The sequence below is a fragment of the Pogoniulus pusillus genome, chromosome 33 (assembly GCF_015220805.1).
Source record: "Pogoniulus pusillus isolate bPogPus1 chromosome 33, bPogPus1.pri, whole genome shotgun sequence".
NCBI lineage: Eukaryota > Metazoa > Chordata > Aves > Piciformes > Lybiidae > Pogoniulus > Pogoniulus pusillus.
In genome coordinates, this window is record NC_087296.1 from 14,158,862 (window position 1) to 14,179,980 (window position 21,119).

Below are 21,119 nucleotides of genomic sequence, written 5' to 3' on the forward strand. Positions count from 1 at the left end.
GGGGATACAGAGTGGTAGGGAGGGACTTTTGAGAAGGGCTGGGAGTGCCAGGATGAGGGACAATGGCTTTGAGCTGGGACAGGGGAGAGTGAGAGTGGAGATGAGGAGGAGATTCTTGAGAGTGAGTGGTGAGAGCCTGGCACAGGTTGCCCAAGGAGGTGGTGAAAGCCTCATCCATGTTGGTTTTTAAGGCCAGGCTGGATGAGGCTCTGGGCAACCTGAGCTAGGGTGAGGTGTCCCTGCCCATGGCATGGGGGTTGGAACTGGATGCTCCTTGTGGCCCCTTCCAGCCCTGACCTTTCTATGATTGTATGACTTGCTTGGAATTTCTATGGCTAAAAGCCATTTCTGAAGCCTTTGCTTCCTGCTGTTCTGTTGTTAAGTCTTGCCCCAGCAGAAGATTTAACAATGTTGAACCTGGTTTTTTTTGAGAGAAAAGAGAAGGCAGAAATCCAGGCTTGGTTTGAGTATTAATGTGAGAAGTGCACCTGCCTGCTCTGTTGCTGGGAGTTGAGGCTGGTGATGCAAGGCTTAGTAAACACTCAAGGGGCAGCTCTCTCTCTGCTTCACTGAGAGCATCTCTGGGTGCAGAATCGAAGGGAGGTTTATTGCTCTCAAAGTGACCCCTCCAGTGGATGTCATTTTCAGAGCTTACTTGCAGAAACTGACTTGGCAGAGAAGTTTTTCTGCTCTAACACAAATTCTTCTCCCTTTTGCTGTTTTTTTTTAGGTCCATTTTGATGGCTGGGATAGTATTTATGATTACTGGACTGATGTAGATAGCCCTGATATCCATCCTGCAGGCTGGTGCACAAAAACAGGACACTCTCTTCAGCCCCCACTCAGTAAGAGAAATCAACTGTAACATAATGGTGCTCCAAGTGACATGAACCACACTGGCTGCTCCCTGCCAGCACCTGCCAGTGCTCTGCAACATCTTCACTGGTGATCTGGATGAGAGGTTTGAGTCCTCCATCAGTGAGTTTGCAGAGAACAGCAAGTTGGGAGCAAGCGTGGATCTGTTAGAGGGCAGGAGGGGTCTGCAGAGGGACCTGGGCAGGCTGCACAGATGGGCACAGGCCAGTGCCAGGAGTTTTACCAAGGCCAAGTGCCAGGTTCTGCACTTTGGCCACAACAACCCCATCCAGTGCTGCAGGCTGGGGACAGAGTGGCTGAGAGCAGCCAGGCAGAGAGGGCCCTGGGGGTGCTGGTAGAGAAGAGCTGAAGCTGAGGCAGCAGTGCCCAGGTGGGCAGCAGAGCCAATGGCATCCTGGGCTGGCTCAGGAGCAGTGTGGGCAGCAGGACAAGGGAGGTTCTTCTGGCCCTGTGCTCAGCACTGCTCAGGCCACACCTGCAGTGCTGTGTCCAGTTCTGGGCTCCTCCATTGCAGAGAGATGTTGAGGTGCTGGAAGGTGTTTGGAGAAGGGCAGCAAGGCTGGGGAGGGGCCTGGAGCACAGCCCTGTGAGGAGAGGCTGAGGGAGCTGGGGGTGTGCAGCCTGCAGCAGAGGAGGCTCAGGGCAGAGCTCATTGCTGTCTGCAGCTGCCTGCAGGGAGGCTGTAGCCAGGTGGGGTTGGGCTCTGCTGCCAGGCAGCCAGCAGCAGAAGAAGGGGACAGAGCCTCAAGCTGTGCCAGGGCAGGTTCAGGCTGGATGTTAGGAGGAAGCTGTTGGCAGAGAGAGTGATTGGCATTGGAATGGGCTGCCCAGGGAGGTGGTGGAGTCACTGTCCCTGGAGGTGTTTAAAAAGAGGCTGGATGAGGCACTTGGTGCCAGGTTTAGTTAATGAGAAGGGTTAGGTGCTGGGTTGGACTGGATGATCTCAGAGGTCTTTTCCAACCTGGTTAATGCTGTGTTCCTGTGATTCCATGGAAGAGCAGCAAAAGAATCAGCTTCTTTTATCCTTTCCTCCTTTCTTTGGCATAGCAGAGTATGCAGAGTGATGGAAATGTGACATTTGGTGCAAGATCAGCAGGCAGGAATTCATCACTTTTCAGCAGAGCTGGCTTTGCTCAGCCCTTGCTGCAGAGGAAATCCAGTCCTGCTGTGTGTGCACAGAAGCACAGAGCCTAACCCACAGCTGTAAGTGGGATCAGGAGCTGTACTTGGGAGAGCAGGAATGCTGAGCAGTGCCAGGTACACTGAAAAATGACACATGAAATGACTGGGATGAGACACACCCAGGCTGCCCAAGCAGACTCACAGCCCATTCCAGTGGGCAGAGACCCTCAAAATCAAGTCCAACTATTAAGATTGTTGACTTCTTGCAGATTCCCTCATTCCCAGGGTGCTTTCTCCTGCTTCCCCCCCCCCATTTTTCCTGTATCCAGGTGCTTTATCCCTGTTAGGATCACAGAGTCATTGCAGCTGTGCAGCAGCTGTGCTCAGTTGCATGCTCTGGAGCCAGTGTGGCTCTCAGTTGCTGTACCCCCGTGGCCTTTGCACCCTGTTTGCTTCAGTGTCCATGCCAGCTGTGACAGCTGCAGGCCTTCATCTCTCCCTCTGATCCCTTGGTGAAAATCAGACACACAACTTCAGACAAGTGAAACCATCAAAACCCTGTTGGCCTGTTCTCCTGAGTGGCATTTTCAGCCTTTCTTTTCATGTCTTCTTCACTGGGAAATGAGCTAAAAATGCAGCTCAGTGCCCATTATGAACAGATCCCCAGATCCCTGTCCTCAGCAGGGGCAGAGCATGAACAGATCCCTGTCCTCAGCAGGGCCAGGGCAGGAACAGATCACTGTGCCCAGCAGGAGCAGAGCAGGAACAGATCCCTGTGCCCAGCAGGAGCAGAGCAGGAACAGATCCCTGTGCCCAGCAGGAGCAGAGCAGGAACAGATCCCTGTCCTCAGCAGGAGCAGAGCAGGAACAGATCCCTGTCCCCAGCAGGAGCAGAGCAGGAACAGATCCCTGTCCTCAGCAGGAGCAGAGCAGGAACAGATCCCTGTCCTCAGCAGGAGCAGAGCAGGAACAGATCCCTGTCCTCAGCAGGAGCAGAGCAGGAACAGATCCCTGTCCTCAGCAGGAGCAGAGCAGGAACAGATCCCTGTCCTCAGCAGGAGCAGAGCAGGAACAGATCCCCGTCCTCAGCAGGAGCAGAGCAGGAACAGATCCCTGTCCTCAGCAGGAGCAGAGCAGGAACAGATCCCTGTGCCCAGCAGGAGCAGAGCAGGAACAGATCCCTGTCCTCAGCAGGAGCAGAGCAGGAACAGATCCCTGTCCTCAGCAGGAGCAGAGCAGGAACAGATCCCCATCCCCAGCAGGAGCAGAGCAGGAACAGATCCCCATCCCCAGCAGGAGCAGAGCAGGAACAGATCCCTGTGCCCAGCAGGAGCAGAGCAGGAACAGATCCCTGTCCTCAGCAGGAGCAGAGCAGGAACAGATCCCCATCCCCAGCAGGAGCAGAGCAGGAACAGATCCCCATCCCCAGCAGGAGCAGAGAAGGAACAGATCCCTGTCCTCAGCAGGAGCAGAGCAGGAACAGATCCCCATCCCCAGCAGGAGCAGAGCAGGAACAGATTCCCATCCCCAGCAGGAGCAGAGCAGGAACAGATCCCCGTCCCCAGCAGGAGCAGAGCAGGAACAGATCCCTGTCCTCAGCAGGAGCAGAGCAGGAACAGATCCCTGTCCTCAGCAGGAGCAGAGCAGGAACAGATCCCTGTCCTCAGCAGGAGCAGAGCAGGAACAGATCCCTGTCCTCAGCAGGAGCAGAGCAGGAACAGATCCCTGTCCTCAGCAGGAGCAGAGCAGGAACAGATCCCTGTCCTCAGCAGGAGCAGAGCAGGAACAGATCCCTGTCCTCAGCAGGGCCAGGGCAGGAACAGATCCCTGTCCTCAGCAGGGCCAGGGCAGGAACAGATCCCCATCCCCAGCAGGAGCAGAGCAGGAAAAGATCCCTGTCCTCAGCAGGAGCAGAGCAGGAACAGATCCCTGTCCTCAGCAGGAACAGATCCCCGTCCCCAGCAGGAGCAGAGCAGGAACAGATCCCCATCCCCAGCAGGAGCAGAGCAGGAACAGATCCCTGTCCTCAGCAGGAGCAGAGCAGGAACAGATCCCTGTCCTCAGCAGGAGCAGAGCAGGAACAGATCCCCATCCCCAGCAGGAGCAGAGCAGGAACAGATCCCTGTCCTCAGCAGGAGCAGAGCAGGAACAGATCCCTGTCCTCAGCAGGGCCAGGGCAACTTTGTGCTCTTGCAAAGCAGTCAGGTCCCAAGTAGAGGTGGTTAATAGGGAAGAATCAGAGACCTATGGGATTGTGTGAATTGGACAAGCTTCTAAGATCATCCAGCCCAGCCCCACCATGGCCATCAAACCATGTCCCCAGGTGCCATGGCCACACCCTTCTGGAACACCTCCAGGGATGGGGACTCCAGCACCTCCCTGGGCAGCCTCTGCCAGTCCCTGAGCACTCCTGCAGCAAACAGATTTTCCCTGATCTCCAACCTAAGCCTCCCCTGGCACCGTTTCAGGCCATTGCCTCTCCTTTTATCACTTGCTACTAGGGAGCAGAGCCCAACCCCCACCTGACTGCAGCCTCCTCCTAGAGAGCTGTAGAGAGCAACAAGCTCTGCCCTCAGCCTCCTCCTCTCCAGACAGAACCCCCCCAGCTGCCTCATCTGCTGCTCCCCATTCCTGTTCTCCAGCCGTTCTCTGGACACTCTCCAGCCCCTCAGTGTCCTTGGAGTGAGAGCCCAAAAACTCAAGGTGTAGCCTCAGAAGTACCCACTCACTTCCCTACTGCTGGCCACAGCCCTGCTGATCCAGGCCAGGATGCTGGAGGCCTTCTGGGCCCCCTGAGCACACACTGCCTCATCTTCTGCTGTCAGCCAGCAGCTCCTGCTCCTTTCCACCAGGCAGCTTCCAGCCACTCTGCCCCAGCCCTGGAGCGCTGATGGCATTGCTGTGGCCCAAGTGCAGGAGCTGGCATGTGGCTTTGTTGAACCTCATCCCACTGGCCTCAGTCCATCAGTGCATCCTGTCCAGGTCTCTGCAGAGCCTCCCTAACTTCATGCAGACCTCCACTCCCATCCAAACTGACTGAGGGTCCCCCAGTCCCCTCGTCCACAGCATTGGTAAAGATACTAAAGAGGACTGGGCCCAGCTCTGGGCCCTGGGAACTTGTGACTGGAAGCTGCTTGGAGCCATGCAGTGCATCCAAGATGTGTGTTGTGTCCCTGAGTGTGACTCCTCACACAAAAGAAAGCTTTCCTCAGCTGGATGAGGCTATTTGAGTCCACACCATGCTTGTGCAGAGTGTGTTCTGAAGTACTGAAGGGTCTGGTTACTTCATCTCCCTGTTCGCTGGGATCCTCTTCTCTTCCTGCATCTTGCTAGAAGGTCTAAAGATGAGGAGTTTTTTAACCTCTGATGTCATTTCTCCTGCCCTGCAGCTCCCTTGGAATTGGTGGAAGCTTTAGAGCATGGAGGGTGTCCCACAGCAGGATGTAAAGGAGTTGGGTACATCAAAAGAGCAAGACACATCGGGCACCACAGGTATGTGCTGGCAAAGTGGAACTTCTTCCTTGCAGCTGAGCAGAGAAGCACAGAATGGGTTAGGTTGGAAGGGACCTCAAAGCTCAGCCAGTTCCAATCCCCCAGTGCCATAGGCAGGGACACCTCCCACTAGGACAGGTTGCCCAAGGCCTCATCCAGCCTGGTCCTCCACAGCCTCCCTGGGCAACCCGTGCCAGTGTCTCACCAGCCCTCAACCTGTGCCAGTGTCTCACCACCCTCACTCTCTGTGCTCCACAGCCTCCCTGGGCAACCTGTGCCAGTGTCTCACCACCCTCACTGCAAACAACTTCTTCCTAACATCCACTTTTAGTCTCCCCTCTGCCACTCCAAACTCATTCCTCCTCCTCCTGGCATTCCCAGACCTTGTCAGTAGTCCCTCCCCAGCCCTCCTGCAGCCCCCTGCAGATCCTGCAAGGCCACTCCAAGGGCTCCTCCAAGCCTTCTCCTCTCCGGGCTGCAGAGCCCCAACTCTCTCAGCCTGTGCTCAGAGCAGAGCTGCTGCAGCCCTCTCAGCATCTTGGTGGCCTCCTCTGCACTGGCTCCAACACTTCCATGTGCTGCTTGTGCTAGGGGCTGCAGAACTGCCCCCAGGACTGCAGCTGGGGTGTGAGGAGAGCAGAGCCAAGGGGCAGAATCCCCTCCCTTGCCCTGCTGGCCATGGGGGTTGTTAATTGCTGTTCACAAGCACAACAGATCCAAGGTGGAAATGTGGTAGAGCTAAACAGGCAGGGATTTCAGTTGCCATGGTGAGTGTGCTGAGGGAAACAGGAGCAGTCCATAGCTTCATTTCACCAGGGTGTGCCCAGAAAGGCTTTGGCAAACATCCTTCTTGCTGACAGTTGGGAGGTTCAGTTACTTTGGGGTTTGCTCCTAGGAGGATTCCTCAGCTTGCTCTTCACACTGTCAAATGTTACAGACAGATATGTATGGAACTATAACTTCTGAACCTTCTCAAGGAAGAGGACACTGATTTTATTGTAGCTTGGATGGGTTTGTTCTGCTTGGTTGGTAGAGAGAATGCTGAGAAGGAACTTCTGGTTGACATATTCCCTAGTGAGAGCCTGAACACTCTGCTCCTGGTAGCTACAGATGCTTCTGGGGAATCCTTCCTGAAACTGCACACAGGAATGTGTCCAAGGAGGTGAGCTGACACAGGGAGAGCAGTAGCACAGGACGTGTAGAGTCAGTGATAGAGTGGATGGGAAACATTAGGTTTCAAAAACCGTTTATAGCATGAGGTGAATCCTGAGTTCAGTGAGGATGAGACTGCTGATGGTGCATAGAGGCTTGGAAGGGACCTGCAGAGCTCATCCAGTCCAACCCCCTGCCAGAGCAGCATCACCCAGGGCAGGGCACACAGAAACACATCCAGGTGGGGCTTGAAAGTCTCCACAGGAGACTCCACAGCCTCTCTGGGCAGCCTGCTCCAGGCCTTCAGCACCCTCACACCAAACAAGTTTCTCCTCATCTTGAGGTGCATCTTCCTGGGTCCCAGTTTGTGTCCACTGCTCCTTGTCCTACCCCAGGACAGCACTGCACAGAGCCTGGCCCCTGCTTCTTGCCCCCCAGCCCTCAGCTATTTGTAACCATTGCTCAGATCCCCTCTCAGCCTTCTCCTCTCCAGGCTACCCAGCCCCAGGGCTCTCAGCCTCTCCTCACACAGCTGTGCCAGGCCCTGCAGCAGCCTTATAGCCTCCCTTGGACTCTCTCCTGTAGTTCCCTGTAACTCTTGAGCTGGGGAATCCAGAACTGGACACAGTATTCCAGATGTGGCCTCACCAGGGCAGAGTAGAGGGGGAGGAGACCTCCCTTGCCCTGCTGGCCACACTCTTCCTTTAATGCACCCCAGGAGACCTTTGGCCTTCTTGTCTAGAAGTGCACATTGCTGCCCCATGGGTAGCTTCTTGTCTCCCAGAACTGCCAGGTCCTTCTCCACAGAGCTGCCCTCCAGCAGGTCAGCCCTCCCCAGCTGCAGGACTCTGCACCTGCCCTTGTTGAACCCCACGAGGCTCCCCTCTGCCCAGCTCTCCATCCCATCCAGCTCTGGCTGGATAGCAGCACAGCCTGGCAGGCTGTAGCCTGCTTCTGTTCATGTTCTTAGGCCTGTGCACATGTGAGCTCAGCTGGACTTGCCTAGAAAGCCTCCTGCCTGCTTAGCTGCAACCCATTTGATTTCATATTCCTGTAGCCTGAGTCTGGGGTGATTCTTTAACACAGCTGCTCTGTAAGGCACTGACTTCCAGCTCGGAGTTTTATCTCTCTTAGCTGAGTCTTATCTCAGCCACACAGAGCCAGGTGAGTGTGCTCATTCTTAGCCCAAGGCTGAAACTGAAGAGGAACTCTGTCAGAGAGTGGTGGGGTAGGAAGGGACCTCCAGAGACCCTTGAGTCCAGCCCCTCTGCCCTAGGGCAGGGCACACAGGAACACATCCAGATGTGTCTTGAAAGTCTCCAGAGACTTCCCTAAATAAACTTTGGCACTAGAAGTACTGAGAGGTTCCTGAGGGCAGGAGTAAGAGCTGTGTATCTCAACAGTTCTCTTAGCCTTGGCTTTCAGGACTACCTCCTCCATGGTATTTAAAGGTGCTGCACTCACCCTGACTATAAAGAGCAGAAGCCACCTTATGGCAATCCAGTCTGGGTTATTTTTACTGCAGCCTCAGCCATCCTGTTGTCTGCTGATAGTTCTAGGAGCTGAGCATAGAGCAAGAGCCATTTTGCTGATCATCAGTCTCTGGAGGCTTTCAAGACACTTCTGGATGTGTTCCTGTGTGCCCTGCCCTAGGGCAGGGGGGTTGGACTCAAGGATCTCTGGAGGTGCCTTCCATCCCCACCACTCTCTGAGCCTGTGATCATAAATACAAACCTTTGTGTTTCATAACACCAGTAAGAATCCTACAAACTCTGCTGCTTTGCCCTCTCTGCTGAGACTCTTTTTCCCTTGAGCATTTCTGAGCTGAGTAATGAGATCTGTTCTTTACTTGCAGTCTGCAGACTCGAAGGTCTGGGTCACCCTAGGAACTCTGAAGTCACTTCTTTTCCCTGACTTAACAAAGACATTTGGAAATTGGTGTAATTAGCCCCATCAAGGAGCATCTTTTATCTTGGCAGCCTTGAAATGTGTTTAACCATGCTTTTCTCCTTGCTCACGTGGAGCTGCAGCAGCCCTCTGCAGCAGAAATGCCTGTGTGCAGACAAGGAGGTGATTTAAAATGCTAAGCAGTTCTGCCGTGGTTTGCAGTTGTTGTTCCTCAGCAATCAGATGAAAGGCTTCCTGATGAGTTGTGGAGTGGGGTTAAAGCATTTACCTTTGGGACATGGATGTTAATAAGGACTTGGTGTCTGGCACCAGCTCCTCTTGGGCTTTCTGCTGCACAGTTGAAAGCGAGGCTGATGTGGAGGGTGGTGGCATTGTGCAGATCACCTCTGTCTTTATCCTGGGGCTCCTGGCACAAGAAGGGCATGGAGCAGTTGGAAAAAGTCCAGAGGAGCCCCCAAGGTGATCAGAGGGCTGGAGAACCTCTGCTGTGCAGAAACGGCATGAGAGAATTGGAGCTGTTCAGCCTGGAGAGGAGAAGGCTCCAGGGAGACCTTAGAGCAGCCTTCCAGTACCTGAAGGGACTCCAGGAGAGCTGGGGGTTGAAACTGGATGATGCTGGGGGTTGTCAGGGGGGTTGGAACTGGATGATGCTGGGGGTTGTCAGGGGGGTTGGATCTGGAAGACCTGGGGGTTGGCAGGGGGGCTGGAACTGGATGATCTGGGGGTTGGCAGGAGGGCTGGAACTGGATGATCTGGGGGTTGGCAGGGGGGCTGGAACTGGATGATGTTGGGGTTTGTCAGGGGGTTGGAACTGGATGATCTGGGGGTTGGCAGGGGGGCTGGAACTGGATGATCTGGGGGTTGGCAGGGGGGCTGGAACTGGATGATCTGGGGGTTGGCAGGGGGGCTGGAACTGGATGATGTTGGGGTTTGTCAGGGGGTTGGAACTGGATGATCTGGGGGTTGGCAGGGGGGCTGGAACTGGATGATCTGGGGGTTGGCAGGGGGGCTGGAATTGGATGATCTGGGGGCTGGCAGGAGGGCTAGAAGTGGATGATCTGGGGGTTGGCAGGGGGGCTGGAACTGGATGATCTGGGGGTTGGCAGGGGGGCTGGAACTGGATGATCTGGGGGTTGGCAGGGGGGCTGGAACTGGATGATCTGGGGGTTGGCAGGGGGGTTGGAACTGGATGATCTTAAAGGTCATTTCCAACCTAAACTGTTCTATGGCTTCTAATGAGGGAGCATCCACAACCTCCCTGGCAACCTATTCCAGGTTCCAATCTAAACCTCCACTCTTCTGCCATTGTAAGGTCTCCCTGGAGCCTTCTCTTCTCCAGGCTGAACAGTTCCAACTCTCCCAGCCTGTGCCCACAGGAGAGGTGCTCCAGCCCTCTCCATTATCCTCATGGCCTCCTCTAATCCCTCTCTAGCACATCCATGTCCTTCTTATGCTGAGGGGCCCAAAAATGGATGCAGTGCTCCAGAGGGGCTCTCAGCAGAGCAGAGGGGGAATTTCTACTGCTTTCAAAATAATATGCAAAGGCAAACCATAGGCTTGAGCAAAACTCTATGTTTGAGTTGCCAGAAGAGTTAAAATTCCTAGTTTGACATTAAAGGAAGACTTCTGAGCCCTTGAAATGAGTTGTGTCTATAAACTCCCAGTCTTCTGTAAATCTATGACTTGTGTAGGCATAACAAAGTGTGAGCTGAAGGGCACAAAGTGAGCTGAAGGGCTGGAGGCATTTGGGTTCAGGAGGCTTCACTGACTGCTCTGAAGCCTTCTCATTCCCACTCAGCTTCATCCATGCTCTGCTCAACTGGAACAAAGCTACCGATGGAAACCTTGAGGGGTTTTCTTTTGCCCCTAGTAATGGTAGCATCAAAAGTGCTGTCAGGGAAATGCACAGAGATAAACTCTTCTGAACCACAGAATGGCTTCAGTGGGAAGGGGCCTTGAGATCATCTAGCTCCAGCTCCCACAGTGGTCACAACTGTTGTGGGCTGAAGTTGTCATTCAGCTTCCGCTTGTGTAGAAGATACTGAAGGGGAAGGCAGCAGAGGAACAGGCAGGCTGGCATGGAGGACTGCACTCTGAATGCTCTTTCTTGTTTGCCAGCTTAAAACATCTTAAGGATGTTGTTAAACAGCAGACTGGATGACCTTGGAGGTCTCTTCCAGCCTGGCTGATCCTGTGCCATTCCACAGAATCAGAGTTGTTTGGGTTGGAAGAGCTCTAAGATCATCCAGTCCAACCTTCAACCCAGTGCCACCATGGCCACTGAACCATGTCCCAAGTGCCATGGCCACAGGTTTCTTGAACACCTCAGGGATGGGGACTCCACCACCTCCCTGGGCAGCCTGTGCCAGTCCCTGACCACTCCTGCACCCTGATACCCAATATCCCTGAGATCTGCTGGAGATGAAACTGTGTTGTCAGATTGAATTGTAGTGTGAGGCTTCTTTGGTGTTTCCCTGAGCCACTGCCTCAACACAGGGAGGACTTGGTCCTGATGGAGCAGGTCCAGAGTAGGGCCATGAATATACTCAGGGAGTTGGAGCAGCTCTGCTAGCAGGAGAGGCTGAGGGAGCTGGAGGTGTTCAGCCTGCAGAAGTGGAGGCTCTGGGGAAGCCTAACTGCCACATGGCTTCCACTAGCTACAAGGAGGCTGCAGAGGGGCTGTTAGCAAAGCCCTGCAGTGACAGGATGAGGGCAATGGTTTGAAGTGAGAGCAGAGCAGACTGAGATTGGATGTTGGGAACAAGTTCTACACCGTGAAGGTGGTGGAGCACTGCAGCAGATTGCCCAGGGAGGTGGTCGAGGCCCCATCTCTAGAGGTACTCAAGGTGAGGCTCAGCAGGGCTCTGGGCAGCCTGCTCTAGCAGAGGATGTCCCTGCTGACTGCAGGGGTCATTGAAGGTCCTTTCCAACCCAGATGATTACAGCATCATAGGATGCTAGGGGTTGGAAGGGACCTCTGGAGATCTTCAAATCCAACCTCCCTGCCAGAGCAGGACCAGAGAATCTATCTCAGGTCACACAGGAACACATCCAGACAGGGCTGGAAAGGCTCCACAGAAGGAAACTCCACAACTTCTCTGGGCAGCCTGTGCCAGGGCTCTGGACCCTTCCACTTGAGAAGTTCTTCCTCATGTTGAGGTGGAACTCCCTATGCTGCAGTTTCCATCCCTTGCCCTTGTCCTATGCCAGGGCACTGGTGAGCAGAGGCTGTCCCTGTCCCTTCCTTCCTGACCCCCAGCCCTCATACACAGTCACTTATCCACCTCCTGATGCCCCAGGGCAGGGCTCTGCCAGCCACAGCTGCCAGCACACACCAGGAGTGCATCCCTGGCTTGGCTGAAGGTCTGATTCTCTGATTCTGTTTTTCTGTGCTCCAAAGCACCCTGTGAGGCTGGGAAGCCACAGAAGCTTGGCTGCTTTGCCTCCCAGCAGTGGATAAGAGAAGCCAATGCAGTCCTGACTTCCTGATCACTGCATTTCAGCTCAGTGGTCTGAGCCTGTCACAGCAAGAACTTCAATGCCACTAGCTTTGAAAGCTGCCTTTTTAAACCCTTTTTTGCCTGTATAGAAGCCTGAGTCTTTCATCTGGGTGTTCATTTGAAAGGGGAAAAAAAGAGTTCATTGTGATAGCTGCAGCAGTCTTTGGAGTTGAGAAGATACAACAACTTCCCCTCTCTTCTTCCTCATCTTGCAGGCCTTGTTGTTGTTTCAGGAGGTCAAACAGAGGCTGGTCCTAAAACAGGCAACAGCAACAGGCTGAAAATGAGATATAAGCAGAGGTACATACAGAAATCTAAACCAGAGTGCCAGATTCTGCTGAGGAGAAATGAGAAGTGAAAGTTAAATGCTCAAAGTTAACTTCTTCTTCATCCATCCTGCTCCAGGCCTGTGAAGCATTTTCACTGATCAGGAAAAAAACAAACCCTGTTTGAGGTGTGGTGCTTTAGACCTGATCAGAGTCCTGGAATGGTTTGGCTTGGAAGGGACCTTCAAGAGCATCTTGTGCCAACTTCCCCACAGTGGGCAGGGATGCCTCTCAGCTAGGCTCAGCTGCTCAAGGCCTCAGCTAACCTGCCCTTGAACCCCTCCAGGGAGGGAGCATTCACAGCCTCCCTGAGCAGCCTGTTCCAGTGCCTCACCACCCTAAGAATTTCTCCTTAACCTCGAGTCTAAACTTGCCCTCTCTCAGCTCAAAGCCACTGCCCCTCGTCCCATACACAAGTGAGGAGCTGTGCTAAGTAGTTTCACCAAACATTCTTTCCACATCCAATCTTCTTACTGATCTGAAGGCCCCAGACTTAGGTCACTGTCTGTGTCTAAAGCACTAAGAACCAACAAATCAAGAATCTGCTTTGTAGCACTCATGGAATCAAAGATCAGGAGGATTGCAGTGGCTCTCCAGGAGCAACTCCCTACATTTGTCCCTGAATCTGGCACATCACAGAATCACAAAATGGTTTGGGCTGGAAAGGACCTTAAAAATCATCCAGTTCAACCCCCTGCCATGGGCAGGGACACCTCCCTCCAGCACAGCTTGCTCAAAGTCTTAAACAATGCCAGGGATGAGGCAGCCACAGCTTCATAGTAAAGAACCTATTTTCAGCCACTTACTTTGCTCCATCTTACTCTGCTGTGGAAAGTTCTGGTGTGAAGGTTCTGCCAGCAACAAGCTTCAGTGTCTGTGTCTCAGAGAAGGTGCTGGGACAACCACAGAGCCACAGAATCTCTTAGATTGGCAGAGCCCTTCAAGCTCCTCGAGTCCAATCATCAGTTTCACACTGACAGGTCCCTGACCAACCCAAAGCCCTCAGCACAACATCTCAGCACTATCAATCCCTATGGTGGCAAAGGACCAGCAGGAGCCTTCAGTCCAGCCTTCATCCCAGCAGCCTTCATCACCAGACCATAGCCTCAAGCACCACAGCCACTCTCCTTTTAAACACCTCCAGGGATGGGGACTCCACCACCTCCCTGGGCAGCCTGTGCCAGTGCCTGACCACCTGCTCAGGAAAGAGCTTCCTCCCAACAGCCAACCCAAACCTCCCCTGACACAACTTGAGGCCATTTCCTCCTGTGCTATCATCAGTAACTGGGGAGCAGAGACCAGCTCCAGCCTCACTGCAGCCTCCTGTTAGGTAGCTGCAGAGGGCAATAAGGTCTCCTCTCAGCCTCCTCTTCCCCAGACTAAACACCCCCAGCTCCCTCAGCAGCTCCTCACAGGCCATGTTTGCCAGAGCTCTCCCCAGCCTCATTGCCCTTCTCTGCCCTGCTCCAGCACCTGGAGAAGAGAAGGCTCTGGGGAGACCTCAGAGCTGCCTTCCAGTACTTGAAGGGGCTCCAGGAGAGCTGGGGAGGGACTTCTGACAAGGGCTGGGAGTGACAGGATGAGGGACAGTGGCTCTGAGCTGGGAGAGGGGAGAGTGAGAGTGGGGGTGAGGAAGAAATTGTTTGTGGAGTGAGGCTGGTGAGACACTGGCACAAGTTGCCCAGGGAGGCTGTGGATGCCCCTGCCTGGAGGTGCTCAGGGCCAGGCTGTATGAGGCCTTGAGCAAGCTGTGCTGGTGGGAGGTGTCCCTGCCCACGGCAGGGGACTGGAACTGGATGGTGTTGAAGGTCCCATCCCACCTCACCCACCCTGTGGTGCTGTGAAAGCAAAGGCCAGTGTGTGCCGTGTGCTGAGCCACACGGAGCTGGCAGTCGAATCTGTTCTCTCTCTGCTTGGTTTGGTCGTTTGGAGGTGGCAGGACATGTGGCTGGCAAGGGAGAGGTGTCTGTGTTTGACACTTGTGTCTGGGGCTCGTGTGTCTGGCGGTGAAACAGAGCCCTGCAGCAGGTCGTGGGGAGGCAGAGCTGGACGGAGTCTGTCTGCTGGGTGCTTTGCTTCCTAACACTTCTATTGTCTGCATCTGCTCCTGGAAAACTGCTCCCTGGGGTCCTTTCACGTCAGCTGAGTGAGTGTCTGACAATAAGGAGCCCTTTCTCCTCTTCTCCTTCCAGTGCAGTCAGCTGCCCCTACTCTGAGATGAACCTGCACAAAGAGAGACTCGTCCCAGACCGGCTGAGCGGGAAGATGCCTGTGGCCAGCCCCGTGCCCAGGAGCAGGAGGGTGGAAGCCAGCGAGGGATCCACCTCCCCTCTCATCAAGTAATGAGTGACTGCAGCCATGGCCTGGCCAACAGCACAGCTTCCTTTCAGTGTTCTGCAGCCCCACTGGTGCTGGGGCCAGGTGAATGTGGGTTCCATGCGAACCTGAGGAGGAATTTTATCCCTGTGAGGGTGATGGAACCCTGGAACAGGCTGCCCAGGGGCTTGTGCAGTCTCCCTCTCTGGAGATGGTCAAGAACCATCTGGATGTGTTCCTGTGTGATCTGCTCTGGCAGAGGAGCTGGACCAGATAATCTTTTGAGGTCCCTTCCAGCCCCTGATAGTCAGTGACTCTATGCATGCTTTCTGAGCACCTGCCTGCTGCTCTGCATCCTCATCCACAGGGCAGATCGAGCTTGGCAGTGCCTGGCACAAGGTCACTGAGCCTTCAGAGCCTGCCAGTGACCTTACTATGTGTGACCATAGAGTCACAGAATGGTTTGGGTGGGAAGGGACCTTAAAGCTCATCCAGTTCCCAACCCCTCTGCCATGGGCAGGGACACCTCCCACTGGCCCAGGTTGCTACAGGATTCATCCAACCTGGCCTTGAACACCTCCCTCCTTGGCCAGCCTGTTCCAGTGTCTCACCACCCTCACTGTCAAGCATTTCTTCCAGGCTAACTCTCCCCTCTTCCAGTTTAAAACCATTCCAGATGTAAAAGGACTTTAGCTTCCTCTCTGGTGTGTGTAGGCTACTTCAAATGGATTGTTTGCCACTTGGTTCCACTTCAGGGAGTTATTTGTCTTTCTGCTGTTTGTTGGGGTGACCTCCCCAAGCAGCCTGTTCCAGTCCCTGACCACTCAGCTTGCAGATGCTTTTTGTGACTGGTTCTTGAGCATTAGGTAATACATTAATGGTTAAAAAGAAATGCCATGGCTAGGGCTGACCAGAAGTGTGTCCTGCAGGTCCAGGCAGGTTCTCCTCCCTGCCTACTCTGCTCCTGGAACACTTTGTCCAGTCCAGCCTTCAACCTAAGACCACCATGGCCCCTAAACCACATCCACCACCTCCCTGGGAGCCTGTGCCAATTCCTGACCACTCTTGCAGACATTTTTCTTCATCTCCAACCTATCCCTCCCCTGGCACAATTCCAGGCCATTTCCTCTCCTTCTATCACCTAATACTAGGGAGCAGAGCCTAACCCCCACCTCACTGCAGCCTCCTCTCAGGGAACTGTAGAGAGCAATGAGGTCTCCCCTCAGCCTCCTACTCAGACTAAACACCCTCAGTCCCTTCAGCTGCTCCTCCCCAGCCCTGTTTCCCAGACCCTTCCCCAGCTTTGTTGCCCTTCTCTGGACATTCTCCAGCCCCTCAATGTCCTTTTTGGAGTGGGAGTCCAAAACTCAAGGTGTGGCTCAGCCCAGGGGCACAATCACTTCTCTGCTCCTGCCAGTCCATGCCAGATGCTGGTGGCCTCCCCTCAGCCTCCTCCAGCCTGAACAACCTCAGTTCCCTCAGCTGCTGCTCTCCAGTAGAGCCATGGAATCCAGAGGCTGTGTGCAGTGCTCCCTTTCCCACTGTGCCAGTGAAGAGCCTGAGTGAGGTTTTGCAAGACTCCTGGCGGCACAGCCATGGATCATTGAAGGGAGAGAAGGCAGAGGAGAAAGTGACACTTGTCAGTGTTGTTCTCCTGTAAGGATTTGAAGTGGACAGCCTGTTAGCACAAGTCCCAGCCTATGAAGTGAGCAGCTAATTATGCAAATCCTCTGTCACATTGCTGAGACATTTTACCTTTGGTTTCATGGGGAAAGAGTTCTGAGCTGTCACTTCTACAAACAGCTTTGGTGGTGGAAAGTGAAAAGGAAAATCAACTTCTCTGTGTCCTTAAACCAAACCCTTCAGCTGCCCTGCTGACTCTTTACCCATGGAGAAGAGAAGGGAAGGGAAGCAGCTGCTTGTGGTTTGAACCATCTTGCTGATTTGTTTTAAACAGTGACAGAAAGTGCCCCAGCCCTGGCCACGCAGCCGTGAAGCCTTCAGCTCACAATCAAGCACCACCTGGGAAACCTGTGGCTGAAACAACGAGGCAAGAGGATGCAGAAAGTAGATCTCCTTGCAGGAAGCCCCTCCTGTGTGATCTGAAAGAGAAGAAGGCACCTGGGTAACTATCAGTTCCTTTCAAAGCCTTGGGGGGTTTGGAATTGCTCAGCTCAAGATGCAGCTTACAAGGCAGTGCAGACCCATGGTTTGTCCATGAAACCCTTGCAGGTGAAAGTTCTTCTGCTGTCTTTGTGGTAGAAGTGGGGGGAGGGAAAGGAGTGCCACAGAAAGGAGAGGAAATACTGCAAGACAGAATTCTTAGAATCACAGAATCAGCCAGGTTGGAAGAGAGCTCCAGGCTCAGCCAGCCCAATCTAGCACCCAGCCCTGCCCAACCAACCAGACCATGGCACTAAGTGCCCCAGCCAGGCTTGGCTTCAACACCTCCAGCCACAGCAACTCCACCACCTCCCTGGGCAGCCCATTCCAATGCCAATCACTCTCTCTGGCAACAACTTCCTCCTCACATCCAGCCTGAACCTGCCCTGGCACAGCTTGAGGCTGTGTCCCCTCGTTCTGTTGCTGGGTGCCTGGGAGAAGAACCCAACCCCACCTGGCTACAGCCTCCCTGCAGGTAGTTGTAGACAGGGATCCTTACTCGTGCAGGTCCTAAAAGCAGGACAACTCACTTTTGTGCAGCTGAAGTACTGTGGCCTGAAATTGTGTCAGGGAAGGTTTAAGTTGGAGATGAGGGAAACTTTCTTTGCTGTAAGAGTGGTTAGGGATTGGAAAAGGCTGCCCAGGGAGGTGGTGCAGTCAAGAAATGTGTGGCCATGGCACTTGGGGCCATGGTTTAGTGGCCACGGTGGTGCTGGGCTGCTGGTTGGCCTGGATGAGCTTAGAGTTCAATTCCAAGCACAATTCTATGGTTCTGTGTCCAGCATAAAGAGGACTTTAGCTGAGCAAACCTGTCTGAGAGAGCCAAGCACTCTGCTCTTCTCAGCACCAGGGCTATGACTGCTGGAGCTCTAAGGCATGGAGCCTCTGGTGGCTGCAGGGCCCAGTGGATCTCTCCAGGTGTGTTCAAAGTACACCTGGGCCATTGAGGACAGCTCCCTGTATCTGTGTTGCTCAGCTGCACAGCTTAGGCTGTTTTTCCTGATGTCAGACTCCAGTACAGCTCTGTGCACCTTCATGCTGCACCTGTTTGTTGTTTCATGCAAGTCCCTGCCTGAGGAGCCAAGCACATATGAAGCCAGCCATGAGATGTATTTTGATGTGTCACACCCAAGTGGTACTCAGCTAACCTCCAGGTCCACTTGCTGCTTTTCATAGCTTCATACAACAGTTTGGGTTGGAAGGGACCTCAAAGCTCATCCAGTTCCAACCCCTGGCATGGGCAGGGACACCTCCCACTAGCACAGCCTGATCAAGGCTCATCCAGCCTGGTCCTGAACACCTCCAGGCAGAGGCATCCACAGCCTCCCTGGGCAACCTGTGCTAGATCTCAGCACCCTCACTGTTCTAGTAAGAGTTATCTGTGCACACAAACAGTTACAGCAGACAGTTTTGGTTTGCAAAAATACATGTGTGAAAAACTGCAGCCTCTGGAATGCAGCTGGCTTCAGAAGCCAAGGGGAAAAGATACATGCCTGCAGCATAGTCAGCTTGAATTTGAGAGTATCCTTATACCAGCTTCAAAGCAGCAAAAGAATTGCAGTCTGTTAGGAGTTACACTGAGTGAAAATACTCAGTGAGGGAAGACTGAATTGGGGCTGTTCAGCCTGGAGAAGAGAAGGTTCCAGGGAAACCTTGGAGCAGCCTCCCAGTAGCTGAAGGGGACTACAGGAAGGCTGCAGAAGGACTTTACAAAGATTTGTAGTGCCAGGATGAGGCACAGTGGCTTTGAGCTGGGAGAGGGGAGCCTGAGACTGGAGATAAGGAAGAAATTCTTCACAGTGAGGGTGGTGAGACACTGGCACAGGTTGAGGGTGGTGAGACACAGGCACAGGTTGCCCAGGGAGGTTGTGGAGCACAGAAGCACCCAATGTGATCAAAGATCACATTGGGTGCTTCTGTGCTCCACAACCTCCCTGGAGATGTTGAGGACCAGGCTGGATGAGTCCTTGAGCAAGCTGTGCTGGTGGGAGGTGTCCCTGCCCATGGCAGGGGGTTGGAACTGGCTGAGCTTTGAGGTCCCTTCCAACCTAAACCATTCCATGAGCGCTGCTAGCTGTGGATGTCATCCTGCTCAGTGGGTTTGGTGCTGTGTTAATGCAAACTGGACATCTTCTTTTCCTCAGTGGACCACCACAAACAAAGGACTCCATGAAGAGCAGAGAATGTGAAGAAGAGGGGACAGAAACGAAGCTGCTCATTGCCAGTGAAGTGAAAGGTAAGCTGGCAGCATCCACTCGCTCCATGTGAAAAGCAGCAGAACTGCAGCGCTGTGACACTCCCTCAGGAGACTTCTTTGCAACTTCCTTCCCACATCCACTGTTGGGGGACCCAGATTTTGTGTCAGCAAAGGTTTGGATGCTGTCTCTCTGCTGAGGCTTTGCTAAGAACTTTGCCACAGCTGTAAAATGAATGCTGGTAAAGGTTTCATTTCAGGAATGGTTTTCCCACCTGTGACAGAGAGGTGTTTTTAGCAGTCTGAGCTGTAGAGGTGATAATGTTCTCTTGTTGCAAAGGAAGTTGCAGCATTTCCATGTTCCAGGTTCAATCCAAAGCTCAGGTCATTTCCTCCACCCAGCCTCAGTGTCTTCTGCAGCCTGGCACATGCCAGCAGCCCGTGGGCAAGATGAGCTCTTCCCTTGGCAGAAAGAGGGATCCTTCACATTCTGCCCTCACTGAGAGGCTGGGGGCAGTCCAGTGGAGGGCCACCAAAGTGATCAGGTGATTGAGTGACTTGACATAGGAAGAGAGGCTGATGGAACTTGGGAAGGGAAGATGTGGAGGAATCTAGTCACAGTCCTCCAGTAACCAAAAGGTAGTTAGGGAGAAGATGGAGATATCTTCCCCACTGCACAGTGGTGGACAGCAGGTTGCTTCAGGAACACATCCAGGTGGGGCTTGAAAGTCTCCAGAGAAAGAGACTCCACAGCCTCTCTGGGCAGCCTGCTCCAGGCCTCCAGCACCCTCACACCAAACAAGTTTCTCCTCATCTTCAGGTGCAACTCCCTGGGCTCCAGTTCCTGGGTTCCATTGCTCCTTGTCCTACCTCAGGACAGCACTGCACAGAGCCTGGCCCCTGCTTCTTGCCCCCCAGCCCTCAGCTATTTGTAACCATTGCTCAGATCCCCTCTCAGCCTTCTCCTCTCCAGGCTACCCAGCCCCGGGGCTCTCAACCTCTCCTCCTCACACAGCTGTGCCAGGCCCTTCAGCAGCCTCATAGCCTCCCTTGGACTCTCTGCAGTGTGTTCCTGTCCCTCTTGAACTGGAGAGCCCAGAACTGGACACAGTATTCCAGATGTGGCCTCACCAGGGTAGGGTAGAGGAGAACCTCCCTTGCCCTGCTGGTCACACTCTGCTTGATGTACCCCAGGAGACCTTTGGCCTTCATGGCCATGGATACCTTCTTACCCACCAGGACTCCCAAGGTCCTTTTCCACAGAGCTGCTTTCCAGAAGATCACCCTGCCCTGCCCTGGTCCTTGTTCCTCCCCAGGTGCAGAACTCTATGCTTACCCCTGTTGAACTCCTGATGAACCTTCTCCCAGCTGCAGGCTGTGCAGGTCTGGCAGGCTGGCAGCCACTGCTCCCACTTTGCTGTCAGCAGCAAACCTGCTGAGGCTCCACTCTGCCCTCGCATCCAGGGCATTGATGGAGATGCTGAATACGACTGACCCCAGTGCTGACCCCTGGAGAGCAACTCCAGCTGCAGGCTCCAGCTGGACTCTGCAGCACAAACCATGACCCTCTGGGCAGCCATTTTAACTCCCAGAGGTGCAGTGAGAGGTGAAATGTCTCAGTATCAGCAGGTAGTTACTGAGAACTTGAGATTGTTTTCTTCAGCAGGTTGCTGCAGCAGAACATTTGTGAGGCTGTAGTCAGAGATCCTGGGACTTGAGGGCTCCATTCCTCACTTCTAAAGGGAGCTCATCCTCATAAAGCCCAGGACACTCTTGGAGACTGGCAGAGCACTGTGTAGGGATGAAATGCAGGCAGTGGTTTGGTCTTTGTTATTAACCCCTTTTATCTTAAACCATCATTTGTCTGCCAGAGCTGTTCAGGTGGGTCCAAGAGGCTCTCTGAAGACCCTGTGAAGTAGCTGGTTCTGGCTGCTACAGGAGCTCTGCAAAAGCTGCATCAGATCCAGGCTGTTAGTCCTTTCAGACATGATTTGTTCAGAGTCCTGGAAAAAATTAAGCACTCAAAGCAGAATTTCTCTGAAGCAGATGAAAGGTTTTGGTCATTTGCAG

At 53.7% G+C, this 21,119-nt stretch overlaps 1 protein-coding gene across 13 annotated transcripts in view; it reads left to right on the plus strand.

Moving 5' to 3' along the window:
- L3MBTL3 (L3MBTL histone methyl-lysine binding protein 3) overlaps positions 1–21,119 on the plus strand; it is a 98,470-nt gene that overhangs the window by 68,992 nt on the left and 8,359 nt on the right. For 12 of the 13 annotated variants that reach the window (XM_064170136.1, XM_064170137.1, XM_064170134.1 and 9 more), the window contains 5 exons: positions 731–845; positions 5,388–5,490; positions 14,569–14,715; positions 16,650–16,817; positions 19,000–19,091. In XM_064170136.1, coding sequence (XP_064026206.1) covers positions 731–845; positions 5,388–5,490; positions 14,569–14,715; positions 16,650–16,817; positions 19,000–19,091 — 625 coding nt within the window. The remainder of the gene's footprint in view (positions 1–730; positions 846–5,387; positions 5,491–14,568; positions 14,716–16,649; positions 16,818–18,999; positions 19,092–21,119) is intronic. The other variant, XM_064170140.1, reaches the window with a different exon arrangement.